At 49.1% G+C, this 18,248-nt stretch overlaps 2 protein-coding genes across 4 annotated transcripts in view; one reads left to right on the top strand and one right to left on the bottom strand.

The window, feature by feature from the left end:
- Positions 1–673: 673 nt before the first annotated feature.
- On the bottom strand, positions 674–18,234 carry LOC118091245 (guanylyl cyclase-activating protein 1-like). Of its 2 annotated transcripts, none has more exons than XM_088676577.1 (4): positions 17,960–18,234; positions 6,187–6,336; positions 4,128–4,218; positions 674–931 (listed from the first exon to the last, which is right to left on the bottom strand). In XM_088676577.1, the coding sequence occupies exons 1-4, from the start codon at positions 18,113–18,115 to the stop codon at positions 801–803; spliced, it is 528 nt and encodes a 175-aa protein (XP_088532703.1). In that variant the 5' UTR covers positions 18,116–18,234; the 3' UTR covers positions 674–800. The 2 variants fall into 2 exon arrangements, with proteins under 2 accessions (XP_088532703.1, XP_034983902.1); XM_035128011.3 differs by lacking the exon at positions 17,960–18,234 and adding an exon at positions 13,129–13,409.
- The window catches only part of GOLGB1 (golgin B1), a 42,531-nt gene continuing 41,643 nt past the window's right edge, over positions 17,361–18,248 (top strand). Inside the window, exon 1 of one of the 2 annotated variants that reach the window (XM_060279318.2) lies at positions 17,361–17,475. The gene's annotated coding sequence lies outside the window, so the exon portion shown is untranslated. The remainder of the gene's footprint in view (positions 17,476–18,248) is intronic. The other variant, XM_060279319.2, reaches the window with a different exon arrangement.

The raw sequence follows: 18,248 nt of genomic DNA, 5'->3' as shown, positions 1-18,248 counted from the left end.
CTGGGGGGGGGGGGAGTCCGACCTTTTGTGGGGCAAATCTTCTGTCCCTCTTGTGGATGCAGGGCTAGACTTGGGGGCCCAAATCCAAATCGGCAGCCACTCCCACTAAGAGGGCCCAATTCCCTCTGGACTCCTGGGCACCTCCCAGGCTTGTGCCAGGGGACTCTTGGACTAGGTCCACGGCTCAACTTGGCGCCCTGAATGGCACCCCCATATTCACTGCTCGAGGCAGCCTTATGTCCTTCCTGGGGGGCACATCCTCCTGGAACGGAGGCGATCCTTCGCAGCCAGCGGCCAAGGGAGGTGGACATGCGCAGGCAGGTGTGTTTGTGCCGGCAGAGGTGGCTCTGCTCACAGTGCTTCGAGAGCCACATCGTGACCTGCCCCAGCAACTAACCTTCTAACTGCAAGAGTCTTGAGAAAGGGAGAAGCATGGCTGCCTAGAAACCTCACAGCGGAGTCTCCTACTTCTTCCATGAAGATATCTAAAAGCTACTCTTCCACGCACGGAATGCCCTAGTATTGCATACAGAGTGTTCTGCGTTCGTAAAACTAGAAGGTCCCACGCTCAGACTGGCTTAACCTCCCACGTCTAGGCAGTCGGGAGAGCAGGTGAAAACGGCCTGTGGACCACTTCTCCATTCAGGTCATGCTCCTTTGCTTGTTCCACAAATGCACCTTGCTCCCATTCCACCAAACTCATCTACCCTCCGGGATTCCTCCTCCTCCTCCAGGTATTTCTCTGCTGCTTCCAACACCTGAGGATGCTCACTCCCCCCCCCTGCATTCCTGTCCAGCTGCTAGACGCTGTTTCGCCGCCGGCTGTTGATCATGGACACAATGTGCTCCAGATCTAGGCTCTTCATCATCACCTCCATGAACTCGTCGTCTTTCCTCGCGCCTTCAATGAACTCCTCCAGAGAGAGCTCGCCTGAGGGGCAGAGAAACAGGAGACAGTGAGAGGAGGAGAAAACGGGCTTCCCTCCCCAGTCCATTTTCTTTTTTTCTGGGGGGGGGAGTTAAAACTATGGAATTTGCTCCCACAAGAGGCAGGGGTGGCCACCATTCTACATGGATTTAAAAGAGGAGACAAATTCGTGGAGGAGAGGGCTATTGATGGCTAGGCACTGCCTCTAAAATGCTTCTGAATACAATGGTACCTTGGTTCTCAAACACCGAAAACCCAGAAGTAAGTGTTCCAGTTTTCGGAAGCCAAACGTCTGATGCCGTTGTCGGCTATTGTTTCTGGGGCGCCTGCACCAATCAGAAGCCGCGCCTTGGTTTTTGAACATTTCGGAAGTCAAACGGACCTCCGGAATGGATTCAGTTTGACGCTTTTGTTTTTGCTATTTTGTTTGTGGTTTTGTTTTTGAGGCTTTTTCAGTTAATTTGTTTTTGTGACTGTGTGGAACCCAGTTCAGCTACTGATTGATTGTGTGACTGCAAATAATGACTATCATTAGTGCAAGTAAGGAAAAAAATTAATTTGTTTTTTTATCATCTACAATACTGTCTTATTTATTTTATAGTACAGAACATTGATTATTGATTTCATTTTATGGATCAATGGTCTCGTTAGAGAGTAAAATTAATGTTAAATTGGGGTTGTTTTTAAAACTTTGGAGCGGAATAATCCATTTTGCATTACTTTCTATTGGAAAGCGCGCCTTGGTTTTGGAACGCTTTGGTTTTGGAGCGGACTTCTGGAATGGATTAAGTTTGAGAACCAAGCTCCCACCCAGGGGCCTCGCAATGGGGGGGTCCACCCTGGGTTCCACTCTGGGGGGGCACCCCCCACCCCCGCGACTCCCAAGCCGAGCCTCCAGCCTCCCGGTAAAAAGTCCGCGCCAAGCGGACTTTTTACCGAGAGGCTAGAGGCTCGGCTTGGGAGTCGCGGTGGGGGCGCCAAGTGCCACCCGCCCCGCTGCACCACACGGATTGGAGTCACCGGGGGGGGGATACCCCTCTACGTAATACGCATGTGCAGCGGGCGTGCCACGCTGAGCGGGTTTTCTACCTGGAGTTTGTAGCTGGAGGTGCGCGGCTTTAGAGGCGCGGGGGGACAGCGATACCCTGCCACATAACTACGTAGCGACGCTGCGCCCCCCAGGTGCATGGCAATTTGCCGCCCCGGGTGTCGCGGCGGCTCGCTATGCCCCTGCTCCCACTGTACCAGTTGCTGGAAATTCCAGGAAAGAAGAGGGATATTGCGCTCCTATCCTGCTTGCTGGTTCCCCACTCAGGCATCTTGGCCACTGTGTGGACAGGACGCTGGACTAGGTGGGCCATTGGCCTGATCCAGCAGGCTCTTCTTGTGTTCTCAAGTATCTGGGACCTTCTACATGCAAAGCGAGTGCTCTACCCGCTGAGCTACAGCCCTTCCAGATCTGGTTGCGGCAAACTTAGCAAAGTAACTATGCGTCATTCTTCCTTGCAAGTCTTCTCTGCGGAGCTCTGGTTCAGGGAAGTTTATCTTTGTTTTGCAGCACGACCTTTTCAGGGATGCTCTTGCGAGCTCGGGATTTGCAAGGCTTCTTGCAAAGTCTTCACTTTGGCCTAGCAAGCTACACTTTGAGTCAGCTCCCCTGAACTCCCAGCCGAGAGCTGTTTAGGTGCTGCAGCCTTGTCACTCGGTCCTGTCAACTGAACTTTAGCCAGAACTCAACCGAGAAAAGGTGGGTTACTGGTTAAAATGCGGTTCAGCGTTTTCAAAGCTCAGCAGAGCAAGAAACTAGTTCACTGTGATCTGAGCTTCACAGCAAAACAAAGACCTAGAGAAGATGAATTCCCCAACTCGGTGCCCTCGAGATGTTTTGGACTAACTTATTGGTTCCCAAACTGGATAGTACAGTCCCCTGGGAGGCAGGGGGTCACCTTGGTGGGTGCTGGAGTTGTAAATGACTATCAGACTTGAAATCAGCCCTGAGTGCTCACTGGAAGGATAGATCCTGAAGCTGAGGCTCCAAGACTTTGGCCACCTCATGAGAAGAGAAGACTCCCTGGAAAAGACCCTGATGTTGGGAAAGATGGAGGGCACTAGGAGAAGGGGACGACAGAGGACGAGATGGTTGGACAGTGTTCTTGAAGCTACGAACATGAGTTTGCCCAAACTGCGGGAGGCAGTGGAAGACAGGAGTGCCTGGCGTGCTCTGGTCCATGGGGTCACGAAGAGTCGGACACGACTAAACGACTAAACAACAACATCAGACTTTGAACAGCTGGTATCACTAGGTCAAGTTCATCAATTCTGTTGAAAATTAAACTAAATAGTTTTTATTGGATTTTGAGTAAATGTACAATTAATTGTTACGGTTTTGCATTTTATTGTGTTGTTTACTTTCCACAGTGGGTTGCGCAAACCTCTATTCTGAATAATGCTTTTTTATAGGGCAAGGAGCACTGGGGATGAGTTTATTAAACCTTCCATCAGCCCTGATTGGCATGACTTATGGTCCGGGACACCAGCTGATTTAGACTCTTGTCCTCTAACAAGTGCTTGTAACAAAACCTTTAAAAAAAAAAAGGAGTATTGAGCAGAGAAGCTGTGATTCCTGCACTGCAGAGGGTTGGACTAGATGACCCTTGGTACCTCTTCCAACTCTATGACTCCATGAAAACAGGCTCTTCCTCCTTTTCCTCCTGCCTCTTGTCCTCAGTGCTAATCCCTCTTCCATAAAGAGTTTCCCTCTCCACAGAGTCCCAGATGTTCTCAGGGCCCAGTTATGGGCATTTGTGTAAACTATAATGCGTAATTCGCCCATCATTGCCAGCTGAATGTGGCACAGGTGAGAGAGTTGCCTTCTATTCCAAGGCCTACATGGCCCAGATAGGTTTGGTGAAGGGAGGAGGGCCCTGTTCAGGGTTGTGTGTGTGTGTGTGGGGTCTGTGTAATGGGTTCGAGCTTTGCTCTTTTTGGCCCGGAGTTTGGAACCTGCAGAGTTCTAGGCAGCAAAGTTTGCAACAGACTGCGGAACAAGGGTCATAGCTGCCAAGTTTTCCCTTTTCTCGTGAGGAAGCCTATTCAGCATAAGGGAATTTCCCTTAAAAAAAGGGAGAACTTGGCAGCTATGACAAGGGTGGGCCTGGGGTGTGTGTGCCAGCGGGGAGGGCCTTGGGGAGGGGCTCACCGTCGCCATTGACATCAATCCTGTTGAAGACACGGTTGGTGAATTCCTCTGCGCTCGTCTCGTGGTCGCAGCCATTGATGGCACGGATTGCCTGCAACAGAATAGTTTGGCACTCATTTGGTTCAGTTAATAAACAACACGACAGATCCTGAAGCTGAGGCTCCAATACTTTGGCCACCTCATGAGAAGAGAAGACTCCCTGGAAAAGACCCTGATGTTGGGAAAGATGGAGGGCACTAGGAGAAGGGGACGACAGAGGACGAGATGGTTGGACAGTGTTCTCGAAGCTATGAACATGAGTTTGACCAAATTGCGGGAGGCAGTGCAAGACAGGAGTGCCTGGCGTGCTATGGTCCATGGGGTCACGAAGAGTCGGACACAACTAAATGACTAAACAACAACAACAACAACAATAAACAACCACTGCATAAAAGCATTGTTTACAATTGCTGTTTAATATATTGGCTCCTCCCTCACAAGGGGGCATGTGTTGCGGTGGAACCTGGCAACCAGACCCTGTGTTGTGGGTGGGGACACTGGAGCGGCCACAACACCCTATTGGTGGTCCCTCGATCTTAGGAGCAATTGGGCCAGAGGGATGCCAGTCAAAGCTATCAAGGGACCACTATTTAACCCGCTGCACGTGTCCCTGAGATTCTCTTTTGGGCTCAGTGCCCACCTCTCCCTATATTTAGGGCTTGCACGCATGACCCTGCTATGCCGTCGTGTGTCACCTGTCATTGGGACGGGCACGGCAGGAATTTTCCCCACTTGGCTGATTGGCTGGTGCCACTTGGGTTTTGCCTGCTGCGTAGCAAACTGTCACAACTTGTAAGGTTGCGGATTGGCTCTGGTTCAGGTGGATAGGGGTGGCAGGATGGGTGTGGGTCTCGTGGGCTGTGGGCGGCGGGATCGGGTGGGGGCAGGATCCGTGGGGTGGGGTGTAGAGTGGGTTTCCTCTGGGAGGAGGCGAGTTCCGAAGCACCCGAGCTGTTTGGTTCCATTAAAAACCCAGGAAGTGGCAAGGTAGGAGATTGTAAATGGGGGGGGGGGGTTGGTTGGCCATTGCAAATATCCGAGGACTTAAACTGGAGAGAGAAAGTGCATGGTTGTTGTTTTTTAAAGACCCATAGGCTTGCAATCAGTCATAGTATAAAGCGTAGGTTAAAAGGGGCATGAGTGCCCTTACTTAAAATGGCCGCCGGAGCCCCGCATGTGACACAACGGCCGCTAAATTTTAAAGTAAAAACCCCTTGCCATGCCCCCAAGTGCGTTGCTGTGGGTTATCCCCCTCCCGGGCCTAGTGGGGGCCTGGGGGCCTGGCATGGGCCTAAATAAAACAAAGGCCGTTCTGCGACCTGTGATCTGGGTGATCGCCCTCTCCTCCCCTTCCCGGGTCTAGTGGGGCCTAGCAGCCTGGCAGGGCCTAGGGGTCTGGTAATGGCCACCTTGGTGGTTTCAGTTGCTTGGTTGATGATGTCATTATTTGGTTTGTGGGTGTGGTGTAGATTTCACAGGAAGGGAGGGGGTGTACTGTGGGAGGAATTCCACTTGAGGGCACTGTTTTACTTGGTGGAAAAGCAGGTTTCTACCTGTGCAGGTGTGAGATTTGAGGGATTTTTTCCCCTGCAAACACTCGGGGAGTGACATGGATCACTGTGTCCAAATTTCAGGACGATTGGTCAAGCGGTTACGGAGAAAAGTGGAGCCCACACTTTCACCATTTTTACATTTATATATATAGATATAGATATAGATATAGATATAGATATAGATATATAAAAGGAATTAAAGGAATGGTTTTGTTCCTTTAATTTTTTTGGGACTCCCCAAGAGAGTGGGGCCCTAAGCTATAGCTTGTTTACCTTATATGTAAATCTGGCACTTCAAGGGGCAATGAGAAGAGTGTGTCTCTGAGACTACGCAGAGCGGCATCTCCTTTGCCACTCCCAAGGATGAGGAAGCAGCTAACCTAAATGAGCACAATCTCAACCCTGGCTTCTCCCTTTCCAGAAATCAGCTCCGGCGCCATCTCCAGGAAAAGAGAGCTCTCCGTTACCTTGATGATATTGAGCAATTCACTACGGTCAATGCAGCCGTTTCCATCTACATCGTAGAGTTTGAAGTACCAGCGCAACTTCTGTTCCATCTTTCCTCGCAGGATAAGGCTGAGGGCGGCCACGTACTCCATGAAGTCAATGTGGCCATCCTGTGGAGGGGGAGAAGGGAGAAAGCAGAGATGGAGTACTGTACTGAGGGCAGAAATAAGAAAACTAGGTGGGGAGAGAAGCTAGAGAGTTCCAGAAAAACGTCTACTTCTGCTTCATTGACTATGCAAAAGCCTTTGACTGTGTCGACCACAGCAAACTTTGGCAAGTTCTTAAAGAAATGGGAGTGCCTGATCACCTCATCTGTCTCCTGAGAAATCTCTATGTGGGACAAGAAGCTACAGTTAGAACTGGATATGGAACAACTGATTGGTTCAAAATTGGGAAAGGAGTACGACAAGGTTGTATATTGTCTCCCTGCTTATTTAACTTATATGCAGAATTCATCATGCGAAAGGCTGGACTAGATGAATCCCAAGCCGGAATTAAGATTGCCGGAAGAAATATCAACAACCTCAGATATGCAGATGACACAACCTTGATGGCAGAAAGCGAGGAGGAATTAAAGAACCTTTTAATGAGGGTGAAAGAGGAGAGCGCAAAATATGGTCTGAAGCTCAACATCAAAAAAACCAAGATCATGGCCACTGGTCCCATCACCTCCTGGCAAATAGAAGGGGAAGAAATGGAGTCAGTGAGAGATTTTACTTTCTTGGGCTCCTTGATCACTGCAGATGGTGACAGCAGTCACGAAATTAAAAGACGCCTGCTTCTTGGGAGAAAAGCAATGACAAACCTAGACAGCATCTTAAAAAGCAGAGACATCACCTTGCCGACAAAGGTCCGTATAGTTAAAGCTATGGTTTTCCCAGTAGTGATGTATGGAAGTGAGAGCTGGACCATAAAGAAGGCTGATCGCCGAAGAATTGATGCTTTTGAATTATGGTGCTGGAGGAGACTCTTGAGAGTCCCATGGACTGCAAGAAGATCAAACCTATCAATTCTTAAGGAAATCAGCCCTGAGTGCTCCCTGGAAGGACAGATCGTGAAGCTGAGGCTCCAATACTTTGGCCACCTCATGAGAAGAGAAGAATCCTTGGAAAAGACCCTGATGTTGGGAAAGATTGAGGGCACTAGGAGAAGGGGACGACAGAGGACAAGATGGTTGGACAGTGTTCTCGAAGCTACGAACATGAGTTTGACCAAACTGCGGGAGGCAGTGCAAGACAGGAGTGCCTGGCGTGCTATGGTCCATGGGGTCACGAAGAGTCGGACACGACTAAACGACTAAACAACAACAACAACAACAAAGGTGGGGAGAGCAGAAGCGGGTGCGAATTTTGACCTGGCTGGTTGACGTTCCAGATTGTTCAGATGTCAGGGAGATAAACAGCTATCTGACTTTTAGAAGACATCTGAAGGCAGCCCTGTTTAGGGAAGTTTTTAATGTTTAATGTTTCATTGTGTTTTTAATATTTTGTTGGGAGCCTCCCAGAGTGGCTGGGGAAACCCAGCCAGATGGGAGGGGTATAAATAATAAATAATAATAATTACTACTACTACTAATAGTACTAGTAATAGTACCACTGTATTCTGCTCTGGTCAGACCTCACCTGGAGTACTGTGTCCAGTTCTGGGCACCGCAGTTCAAGAAGGATACTGACAAGCTGGAACGTGTCCAGAGGAGGGCAACCAAAATGGTCAAAGGCCTGGAAACGATGCCTTATGAGTAATGGCTTAGGGAGCTGGGTATGTTTAGCCTGGAGAAGAGAAGGTTAAGGGGTGATATGATAGCCATGTTCAAATATATAAAAGGATGTCATATGGAGGAGGGAGAAATATTGTTTTCTGCTGCTCCAGAGAAGCGGACATGGAGCAATAGATTCAAACTACAAGAAAGAAGATTCCACCTAAACATTAGGAAGAACTTCCTGACAGTAAGAGCTGTTCGACAGTGGAATTTGCTACCAAGGAGTGTGGTGGAGTCTCCTTCTTTGGAGGTCTTTAAGCAGAGGCTTGACAGCCATCTGTCAGGAATGCTTTGATGGTGTTTCCTGCTTGTCAGGGGGTTGGACTGGATGGCCCTGGTGGTCTCTTCCAACTCTATGATTCTATGATTCTACTACTACTATTACTACTATTCTACAGGAAAGGGGCAAGAACCATGTACACCCCATTGAATTCCTTGGAGATAATAATAATAATAATAATAATAATAATAATAATAATAATAATAATAATAATTTATTTATACCCCGCCCATCTGGCCGGGTTCCCCCAGCCACTCTGGGCGGCTTCCAACAAAATATTAAAATAAAGAAAAGGTGGGATAGAAATGGAGTAAAGGCAGTCTTGCTTTTTTAACCACCTGAGTTAAGAATGTTAATTGTGTGACTGATTTTGCAAAGCCAAATAAAAATTATTTTTAAAAAGAGGGACCCTCTCTTGCCACTTGGATGCTGGAGATCATTGCAACCTTCTATGCCCAGCCAACCTCCTGCTGTCTTCTCATCTCTCCTCTCCCCCCTCCCCTCCCATTTAATCCTCTTTGTTCTTGGGGGAACATATCCCGTTCCTTCAGCCTGCCTTTGTAGGATCGGCCTCTCACGGCTTTATACAACTGAGGTTGGGAGATTTACAGAAGCCAAAGCAAGCGCTTGTGACCTGTGAGCAGAGCTCAGAGAGCTTTAAGCTGTTGTGCGGGGCCAGCAAGAGCTGTAGCCCAAAAGGTCTGGGGGGGGGCACCAGGTTGGAGAAGGCTGGGTTAGGCATTACGGATTGTGCTACCCAGAGACCTGGAGTCCTCATTCTTGCACTGTGCATTTTAGCCAAATGAGTGGGGGAGAGCTGGGCAGGAGCAGACCAGGGTCCCCCTGCCTTGCCTTTTGCTTTCTTCTTCTTTGGCGATCCCTCGTAGCCGAGGAAGATTGTCTTCCATAAAAAAAGTTTGAACAATGAGTCCGTAAGTGACTATGGAGGCCAATTCTGGATCCACACGTCCTTCCACAGTGGGGACATTGGTTTCCGAGTGGGAGTTCATCACGGTGTGGATTTGCCAAGCGTGCCTTCCTCTTAGCATGTTTCTCCCTTGCGTCCTGAGTTTGAGTGTCTTCAAAGCCCATGACACCTTGGCTGTTCTCCAACTGGAGCGCTCCCAGATCAGTGTTTCCCAGTTGCCAGTGTTTATACTACTTTTTTTTTAGATTTGCCTTTTATTGCGCGTGGCGCTGTAGTCTAAACCACAGAGCCTAGGGCTTGCAGATCAGAAGGTCCGCAGTTCGAATCCCTGCGACAGGGTGAGCTCCCATTGCTTGGTCCCAGCTCCTGCCAACCTAGCAGTTCGAAAGCACAGCAAAGTGCAAGTAGATAAATAGGTACCGCTCCGGCGGGAAGGTAAATGGCGTTTCTGTGCGCTGCTCTGGTTCGCCAGAGGCGGCTTAGTCATGCTGGCCACATGACCTGGAAGCTGTACGCTGGCTCCCTCGGCATGTAAAGCGAGATGAGCGCCGCAACCCTAGAGTCGTCTGCGACTGGACCTAATGGTCAGGGGTCCCTTTACCTTTACATCCTTTCAGGAAGCTCAAGGAAGTTTTCACAAGGTTCCCAATGGATGTCCCATCCAGGCACGGATGAGATTCACACCACCTTGTTACATTTCTGAGCACAATTCAAAGTGTTAGTGTTGACCTTTAAAGCCCTAAACAGCCTCGGCCCAGTATACCTGAAGGAGCGTCTCCACCCCCATCGTTCAGCCCAGACACTGAGGTCCAGCTTCGAGGGCCTTCTGGCAGTTCCCTCCCTGTGAGAAGCAAAGCCAGAAGGAACCAGGCAGAGGGCCTTCTTGGTAGTGGCGCCCGCCCTGTGCAATGCCCTCCCATCAGAGGTCAAAGAGATAAGCAACTACCTGACCTTTAGAAAACATCTGTTTTTTTTTTTTAAATATTTTTATTAATTTTCCAATTAAAACCAATTATATCACATTCAATATTTCAGATTATACACATATATATATCAATCAGACCGAATGTTATGCCAAATCATCTAAAGAATTTTTTATTTGGGTTCCCATGCTTCAAGAAATTGGGAATTCCTCGCAACTGTCCACTGCCGTCTTTTTTCTAAAGTTCAAATCGTCCTTCAAGTTCATAATAATCCAGATCTTCCCCTTACAGTCACATAGATGTTTTCCACTTTCACGATTGTTTCCCAGCTGCTGATATAAATATCAAACAAAGTCTCACAGATGTTCTTTCTCCTGTGTGAGTTAATCAGTCCAGCCTCCCCATAAATCTTCTTAATGGAGCTCCTGTTGCGTTGAAGCAATTCGAAGTAGCGCCATCTTAAAAAGCTCAAATCACTTTCGCTTTTCTCTCATAGCCATGAAGATTTACGATCATTATAGAATTTACAGCTTTTCCAGGCAGGAGACCCAAACATCAAACCATAGACTCTTGGTAAATTAATGGATCTCCTTGCCCTATAGCTGAACTTAGCTTCAGGTCGCTGCTCCAATTTAAAGTGCGTCACAGCTCATAAATCCTCCGAACGCATTCAGAACTCCTTCCGTCCGACTAGGGGGGGGCTTTTCTCATCGGCAACTCCACATCTTTAAAAAAATATGCTCAGTAACAACAGTTATAAGGTTCAACTCACACAGTCTTTTGCTTCTCTTTCACTCCAAACAAGCCAGGACATCGCGTCCGGGAAGGTACGAGGCAACAATATGAAGAAAAAAAATAAAATAAAAACTCACTCCCCTTATCGCTCTGTCCCCATCAATCCTTCTTCCAGATGCAGTACAATCTTTGACTCCTCTCACTCGGCAGCATAAATTTCTCAGCAGTAAACAGCGCTTCTTTCCCTCCTTCTGAAGTATGTCCATAGATTTAAGCCTAATTATCTTCTTTAACCATGGAAATCCCCGCCATGCAGATTAGCGTCCGGGAGTCCTGGCCCTTGTAAGTGCTCAGCCCAAGCTCCCCCCACTCCAAAAACAGTCGGAGTGGGTCTGGGGGCATCGCGGGCCAGCGGCCCCTCTCCGTAACCCCCGGAGAGGGTAGGGGGTTGCCATTTACTCCCCTAGCAACCGCCAAATTCCTTACAAAGGTCAGAGAGATGGAAAACAGGTCCGCCATTCCTGCAGGCGGAAACCGGAACCCGACCTTTAGAAAACATCTGAAGGCAGCCTTGTTTAGGGAAGTTTTTAAATTGTGACATTTTATTGTATTTTAATCTTTGCTGGAAGCCGCCCAGAGTGGCTGGGGAGACCCAGCCGGATGGGCGGGGTACAAATAATAAATTATTATTATTATTTCTCCTAAGTTTCTCCTGCTGCCGGCTGTGCAGCCTTCTACAGATGTGGGATTTGGGGTGACTACACCCCAAGTTCCTTTCTGCTTCATTTTGTTTTTAAAGCAATTAAATAAAATAATAAACCAAAGCAGGTAAATTATGTTCCCTGAGCTTGGTACTAATTTTGGATCGCTTACGGCTGGGTTTTCTTTTTCACCCATAGCGCGAGATGGAATTTGCAACTTGTCTTACAGACAATGCAAACAGAAATTCAACCGGAGGATCAGTATGTAGCAGATGAGTGATCTATATCTATTTGCAATTGTACCTCTATCTGTTATTTTTTGCATAATGAAATATCCATAGGCCACATTTCGTTAAAAGTATAAAAAGGTGGTATACAGCACACAAAATTACAATAGGAAAAATAAAGAGCAATAAAAAAACTTTTGATGGCATCTACACAACTCATCCCTCATATGATGCTGACCAAATTCACCAATGTTTAATAAATCAGAGACAAAACTGCTCTAGCGAATGCAAGGAAGTATTGGTGATGTTATGGGAGCTAGCCAATTGGCACCTGCTACGTTCGCAAAATATGGTCTGAAGCTCAACATCAAAAAAACCAAGATCATGGCCACTGGTCCCATCACCTCCTGGCATAGCTGCCAAGTTTCCCCTTTTCTCGCGAGGAAGCCTATTCAGCATAAGGGAAAATCCCTTTAAAAAAGGGATAACTTGGCAGCTATGCCTCCTGGCAAATAGAAGGGGAAGAAATGGAGGCAGTGAGAGATTTTACTTTCTTGGGCTCCTTGATCACTGCAGATGGTGACAGCAGTCACGAAATTAAAAGACGCCTGCTTCTTGGGAGAAAAGCAATGACAAACCTAGACAGCATCTTAAAAAGCAGAGACATCACCTTGCCGACAAAGGTCCGTATAGTTAAAGCTATGGTTTTCCCAGTAGTGATGTATGGAAGTGAGAGCTGGACCATAAAGAAGGCTGATCGCCGAAGAATTGATGCTTTTGAATTATGGTGCTGGAGGAGACTCTTGAGAGTCCCATGGACTGCAAGGAGATCAAACCTATCCATTCTGAAGGAAATCAGCCCTGAGTGCTCACGGGAAGGACAGATCCTGAAGCTGAGGCTCCAATACTTTGGCCACCTCATGAGAAGAGAAGACTCCCTGGAAAAGACCCTGATGTTGGGAAAGATTGAGGGCACTAGGAGAAGGGGACGACAGAGGACAAGATGGTTGGACAGTGTTCTCGAAGCTACGAACATGAGTTTGACCATGGAAGACAGGAGTGCCTGGCGTGCTATGGTCCTTGGGGTCAAGAAGAGTTGGACACGACTAAACGACTAAACAACAACAACATTCTTTTCACCATTCTGAAAGGTGCTTCCAAAGTATGCTCCTGGGGGGGGGGGTGAATGAACAACCACTTGCACAGTTCTGGGGGGGGGGGCAGGCAATGAGCTGCTTCTGCTACTCTTAAAATGTCACCGCTATCCCCAGAGTTGCTTGGGTGGCCACCACAGCTAGTTCATTGGCTTTGGGAAACTGGTGAAGCTGAGCCCAGCAGCCTTGGCCTACCTTGTTCATATCGAAGGTGTGGAACATCTGCTCGATGTAGTGGTTGGCCTCTGGGTCCAGGCCTCGGAGTCCAAAGAAATGCTTGAATTCGTGCTCCGTCAGCTGCCCAGAGGGACACTCCGTCATGAACTTCTTGTACCAGTGGTGAATCTCCAACGTCTGCAGGTCATCCAGTGTCCTGCTGCCATTGCTTCCCATTCTGCGTGGAGGTGGACCACGGGGAGCCCCTCAGCAGCAGCAGCTGCCCTCTCCCGCTGGTGGTTGCGACAGGACTGGCTCCTGGCTCCCTTCTGTTTTCACAATAGACATCCAAATCACGTTAAGCAACACTGGGGGAGATCTTCTCAAGCCAATTATAGCCTTCTAATCTGATCTCAGACCCATTTAGAGCTTCAACGATATAAAGAGGGAATGGAAAGAAGGGGGAAGAGGAATAATCCAGGAAAAGGTTGCTATTATGGGAGCTAAACCAGAAAAGGTGAGGGGGTTAATCAGATATTTGCACCAAAAGTTGACCAGAGGCTGACCTCTTCTTCCTTTCTTGCATTGCTTCTTTTTAATTACACACCATCAGAATTTTCAGACATTGGAGATCCAACCTTTCTACAGTTGTTCATGATTGTGTCTTACTAATTTTTACCCTGTTCAGGTTTTTCCATATGATCGCCGAAGAATTGATGCTTTTGAATTATGGTGCTGGAGGAGACTCTTGAGAGTCCCATGGACTGCAAGAAGATCAAACCTCTCCATTCTGAAGGAAATCAGCCCCGAGTGCTGACTGGAAGGACAGATCCTGAAGCTGAGGCTCCAATAATTTGGCCACCTCATGAGAAGAGAAGACTCCCTGGAAAAGACCCTGATGTTGGGAAAGATGGAGGGCACTAGGAGAAGGGGACGACAGAGGACGAGATGGTTGGACAGTGTTCTCAAAGCTACGAACATGAGTTTGACCAAACTGTGGGAGGCAGTGGAAGACAGGAGTGCCTGGCGTGCTCTGGTCCATGGGGTCACGAAGAGTCGGACACGACTAAACGACTAAACAACATCAAATAGAGCCTGAATTCAAGCAGTTCTTGGAACGAGATGCCACCTAATACACAGAGCAGTTCTTCCACACCTTTGCTATGAACAAGTTGGGGTGGCGGTGGCAGAGGAAGTAGGCCATTGAAATATACTCAGAGATCCTTCTAACCCCTAGATCCAGCAAGTGTTAAAATATAAGGCAGGTTAGCTTTCTGTGTTGAGGTGATGGGCAATTAAGAGAGTGAAGGAAAGAGGGCTCTGAGAGAGACCAAAGCCCCCCCTCTCCCGCTGGTGGTTGCTACAGGACCGGCTTCTGGCTCCCCTCTGTTTTCACAACAGACATCCAAATCACGTTAAGCAGCACTGGGAGAGATCTTCCCAAGCCAATTATGGCCTTTTAATCTGATCTCAGACCCATTTAGAAGCTTTAAAGCTTCAACGATATGCAGAGGCAATGGAAAGAAAAGAAGAGGGAAGAATAATCCAAGAAAATGCTGCTATTACGGGAGCTAAAGGTGAGGGGGTTAATCAGATACAGATACAGTGGAACCTCGGTTTATGAACACCTCGGCTTACGAATTTTCAGTTTACGAACGCCGCGAACCCATCTGGAATGGATTAATTCACTTTACATTACTTTCAATGGGAAAGTTCGCTTCAGTTTATTAACGCTTCAGTTTATGAACAGACTTCCGGAACCAATTACACCCATGCTTCGGGTTAAGTACGCTTCAGGTTGAGTACTCCGCGGACCCGTCTTGAACGGATTAATCCACTTTCCATTACTTTCAATGGGAAAGTTCGCTTCAGTTTATGAACGCTTCAGTTTAAGTACTCCGCGGACCGTCTGGAACAGATTAATCCACTTTCCATTACTTTCAATGGGAAAGTTCGTTTCAGTTTATGAACAGACTTCAGGAACCAATTGTGTTCATAAACTGAGGTACCGCTGTACAGTATTTGCACCAAAAGTTGACCAGAGGCTGGCCTCTCCTCTTCTTCCTTTCTTTTTACATGCCATTGCAATTCTCGGGACATATTTTGGGGAGACATATGTTGGATGAAACGACTAACCTCCAGGGTCCTCCAATTATGATGAATGTGACAGCAAGTTCATTGATGTCTTATATAGTAACATGGAGTCTTTACACGGGAGCCAAACATTTCGAGATCTATGTCCCAGACTCTGCGTGCATTCTGACAATTTCTGGAAGAGACCCCCTAATAATAATTTCTAAAAGGGTTTTGATAAAGCAAAAGTTGCCGTAGGCCTGTGGCTCGCCCACCCACCCTGTCCTTAAAAGGTATTACAGGAAATGTTGCCTGAAACATATTAATATCTGAAGAAGTGTGCATGCACACGAAAGCTTATACCAATAACAAACTTAGCTGGTCTCTAAGGTGCTACTGGAAGGATTTAAAATATATTATTATTATTTGTGTGTGGTGAGGGCATGGGCGTACCCAGGATCAAAGCTAGGGGGGGGCACACCAGCCACGCCCCAGCCACGCCCCTCAACCACCCGATTGGCTATCTGGCAATGATGTGGCCAGGATCCCCCAGGAGGCATGGTCAACATCCACACACCCCAGAGGAAAGGGGCCGTTTACATGTATGCAAATGAGATGCCGCAGAGCATTGTGGGGCAGCACTTTCTGTGCTGTGCTTGCTGTGACTTGAAGGAGTGTGGGTTGAAGTTAGCCCAGGTCCAGGTTTTTTTCAACGGAGGCAGCTTCGCTGCTGCCGCTAATGCCGTTTCGCTTCAGTCAAGCAGGCTGAGGCGTAGCACAGCAGGCAGCGTCCCTGCCTGTCCTCTCCAGCTGCCCTGCCTCTAGGGGGGGCAGCTGCCCCCCCTGCCCCATGCTGGGTACGCCCATGGGTGAGGGTATCATGTACTGGTTGGATGCATGGGAGGAACCTACTGGGGAAGGAGGCTCAGATTCCAGGAAAGGGTGGTGGGACGATGACGGCGGCGACGAGGGGTCAGAGGGAGAAGACTGGGAGGAGAAGGAAGTGTTGGAATGTGAAGAGGCAACAGGGCTTAGTGAGCAGGAAGAGTCGGTGGCAGAGAGAAGTCCAGAATCAGAGGCAGAAGCGGAAGCAGGAGAGGAAGAGGACCAAGAGGCAGACAGGAACCAGTTTGGCGAGGAGTCACAATGGAGAGTCTCCTCCTCCTCCTCCTCCTGCTGTGACAAGCTCCCCTCCTGCTTGGTCTTCCAGAACCATGGGAGGCATGAAGAAGGCGGAGGAGAAGTGGGCTCTCAGGAAGCCGCAGCCTCCAATTGATTGGGGGAAATTGCCCTGGAAAGGAAGGGACTTGGGCGGCTGGGGGTAGACGGGGATCTTCAGCCACGGCAACTGGCAACAGAGTGGGGAGAGGGGGCAGCTGGAAAAAAAAAACACAAACACATGTCAATTCCTATTTGTTAATTTCACCCTCCACCACCAATAAAGAAACCTTTGCTAACCCCCCCCCCAAAAAACCCTTCCCCATCAATAAGCCTGCCGAAAAAGCTGTGTAATTAATTAGTTAATTGCTGTTAATAATTAACTGCCCTGGGATCCTGTGGGATGAAAGGTGATTTAAAGGTGAAGGTAATAAAAACAAAAGAATAGTAATAAATCAACAGCAACAACAATTTATTTTGATATGACGATAAGAAACTATTATTAGTATTATTATTATTAGCTAATTAATGGAATTAATCGCAATTTCTTTTTAATTCTACCTCATTAATATTAAGCGCATAATAGTTAAACTGTAGGCCCTGACATATTAACATAAATTACCATATGCAAAACTATTTCCCCGCCCCTTGGAGGGGGCGTGGCTTCCTCGCGGGAAGTTTCCGAGGTGAAGCGGCGTCTGGAAAGACAGCCTCCGTCGCCCGCCCGCCCTGATTGGCCTCCAACTTCAGACCCGCCTTCGCAGCGCGACCGCTGATTGGATACCTGCGCTGGTTGGAGGGGGAGACCTCGCTTCCTGATTGGCTCCTTGTGTTTTGTTTTCGTGCGGCTCGCTGTGATGCAAAGAGAGGGAGGAGGAGAGAGAATCCCGCTCCTCTGATTGGCGGGCGCGCAAGTGGCGCGACGTGGCTACGCCGACCGCGGCGTCACCCGGGCAACGGCCGAAGCCCTGCGCTGCGGTTGGAGGGGCGCTCCATCCGTCTTGGAGCTGCCCGGGTTCTGATTGGACATGAGCCGAGAGAAGGAGGCGGGAGCTTGAAGGGAGCAACCCGGAAGCGCCGAGGGGCAGAGACCAGGGCACTTCCGGTGCTGATGTGGCCGGAACCCGGAGAGGACGCGGGCTGAGGAGAAGAGCGGTGAGTCTGCCGCCGGGCCCGGCGAGGCAAGGCTACCCCTCTTCGCCCGCCCCTGGGGGAGCTCGTCGAGCCCTTGGGCTGCTCCTCCGTTGGGGAGGGAGGGAGGGAGGCGCGCAGGCAGAAGTTCCACCGGTGGAGTTCAATGGCTGTTGAACTTCGGCCTGCTGTGCGGCTGCTAAAACCGCAGGGTGCGGCGGCGGCAACTGCTCCTCCCCTGTTGGAGGAAGAAGGCAGGAGTACAACAGGTGCAGCCTCAGGTCGGCCCAGGGATGGTCCAGCCGGTAGAGCTTAATCTCGGCGCGTGGCTAAAAACACCGGGGTCGGACTAGATGACCCTCGCGGTCCCTTCCAGCGCTACAGTTCTGTGGTTCTGTAGACCTGCGTGGCTGCACCTGTTGAACCTCGGCCTGCTGGAATCGGGAACGGAGGGGCAGCGGTGGGAAGCCACTCTCCCTGACCTCTCAAAAGTGCCCACAGAACTGACCAGCCTGGCATGTCCCTCGCAGCAGATCCGTTCCTTTCTCCAGGCCAGGTTGCCATGAGCTCTGCATCCCTCTGCTCCTGTGTCTTTAACGGCGGCTTGGTCAGCAGGCCATGCTGTGCACCCTTCTCTCGGCTCTGCTTGCCGGCGTCTGCCCATCAAGGCACAGGAAAGGCCTTGCTGTTTGGGAGCTCCATTTGGGTGCTCTTAAAAGGCAGCCTCCTCTTCTCAGTCTCTGCCCCTTGGACTTCCCATAAGCTGGTAACTGTTGGTACCCTGTTGGTAATAACTG

This window comes from Zootoca vivipara, chromosome 9 (genome assembly GCF_965207765.1).
Source record: "Zootoca vivipara chromosome 9, rZooViv2.hap1.1, whole genome shotgun sequence".
NCBI lineage: Eukaryota > Metazoa > Chordata > Lepidosauria > Squamata > Lacertidae > Zootoca > Zootoca vivipara.
The sequence above is the reverse complement of the archived record's forward strand: the minus strand, read 5'-3'. Positions and strand labels throughout refer to the sequence as shown.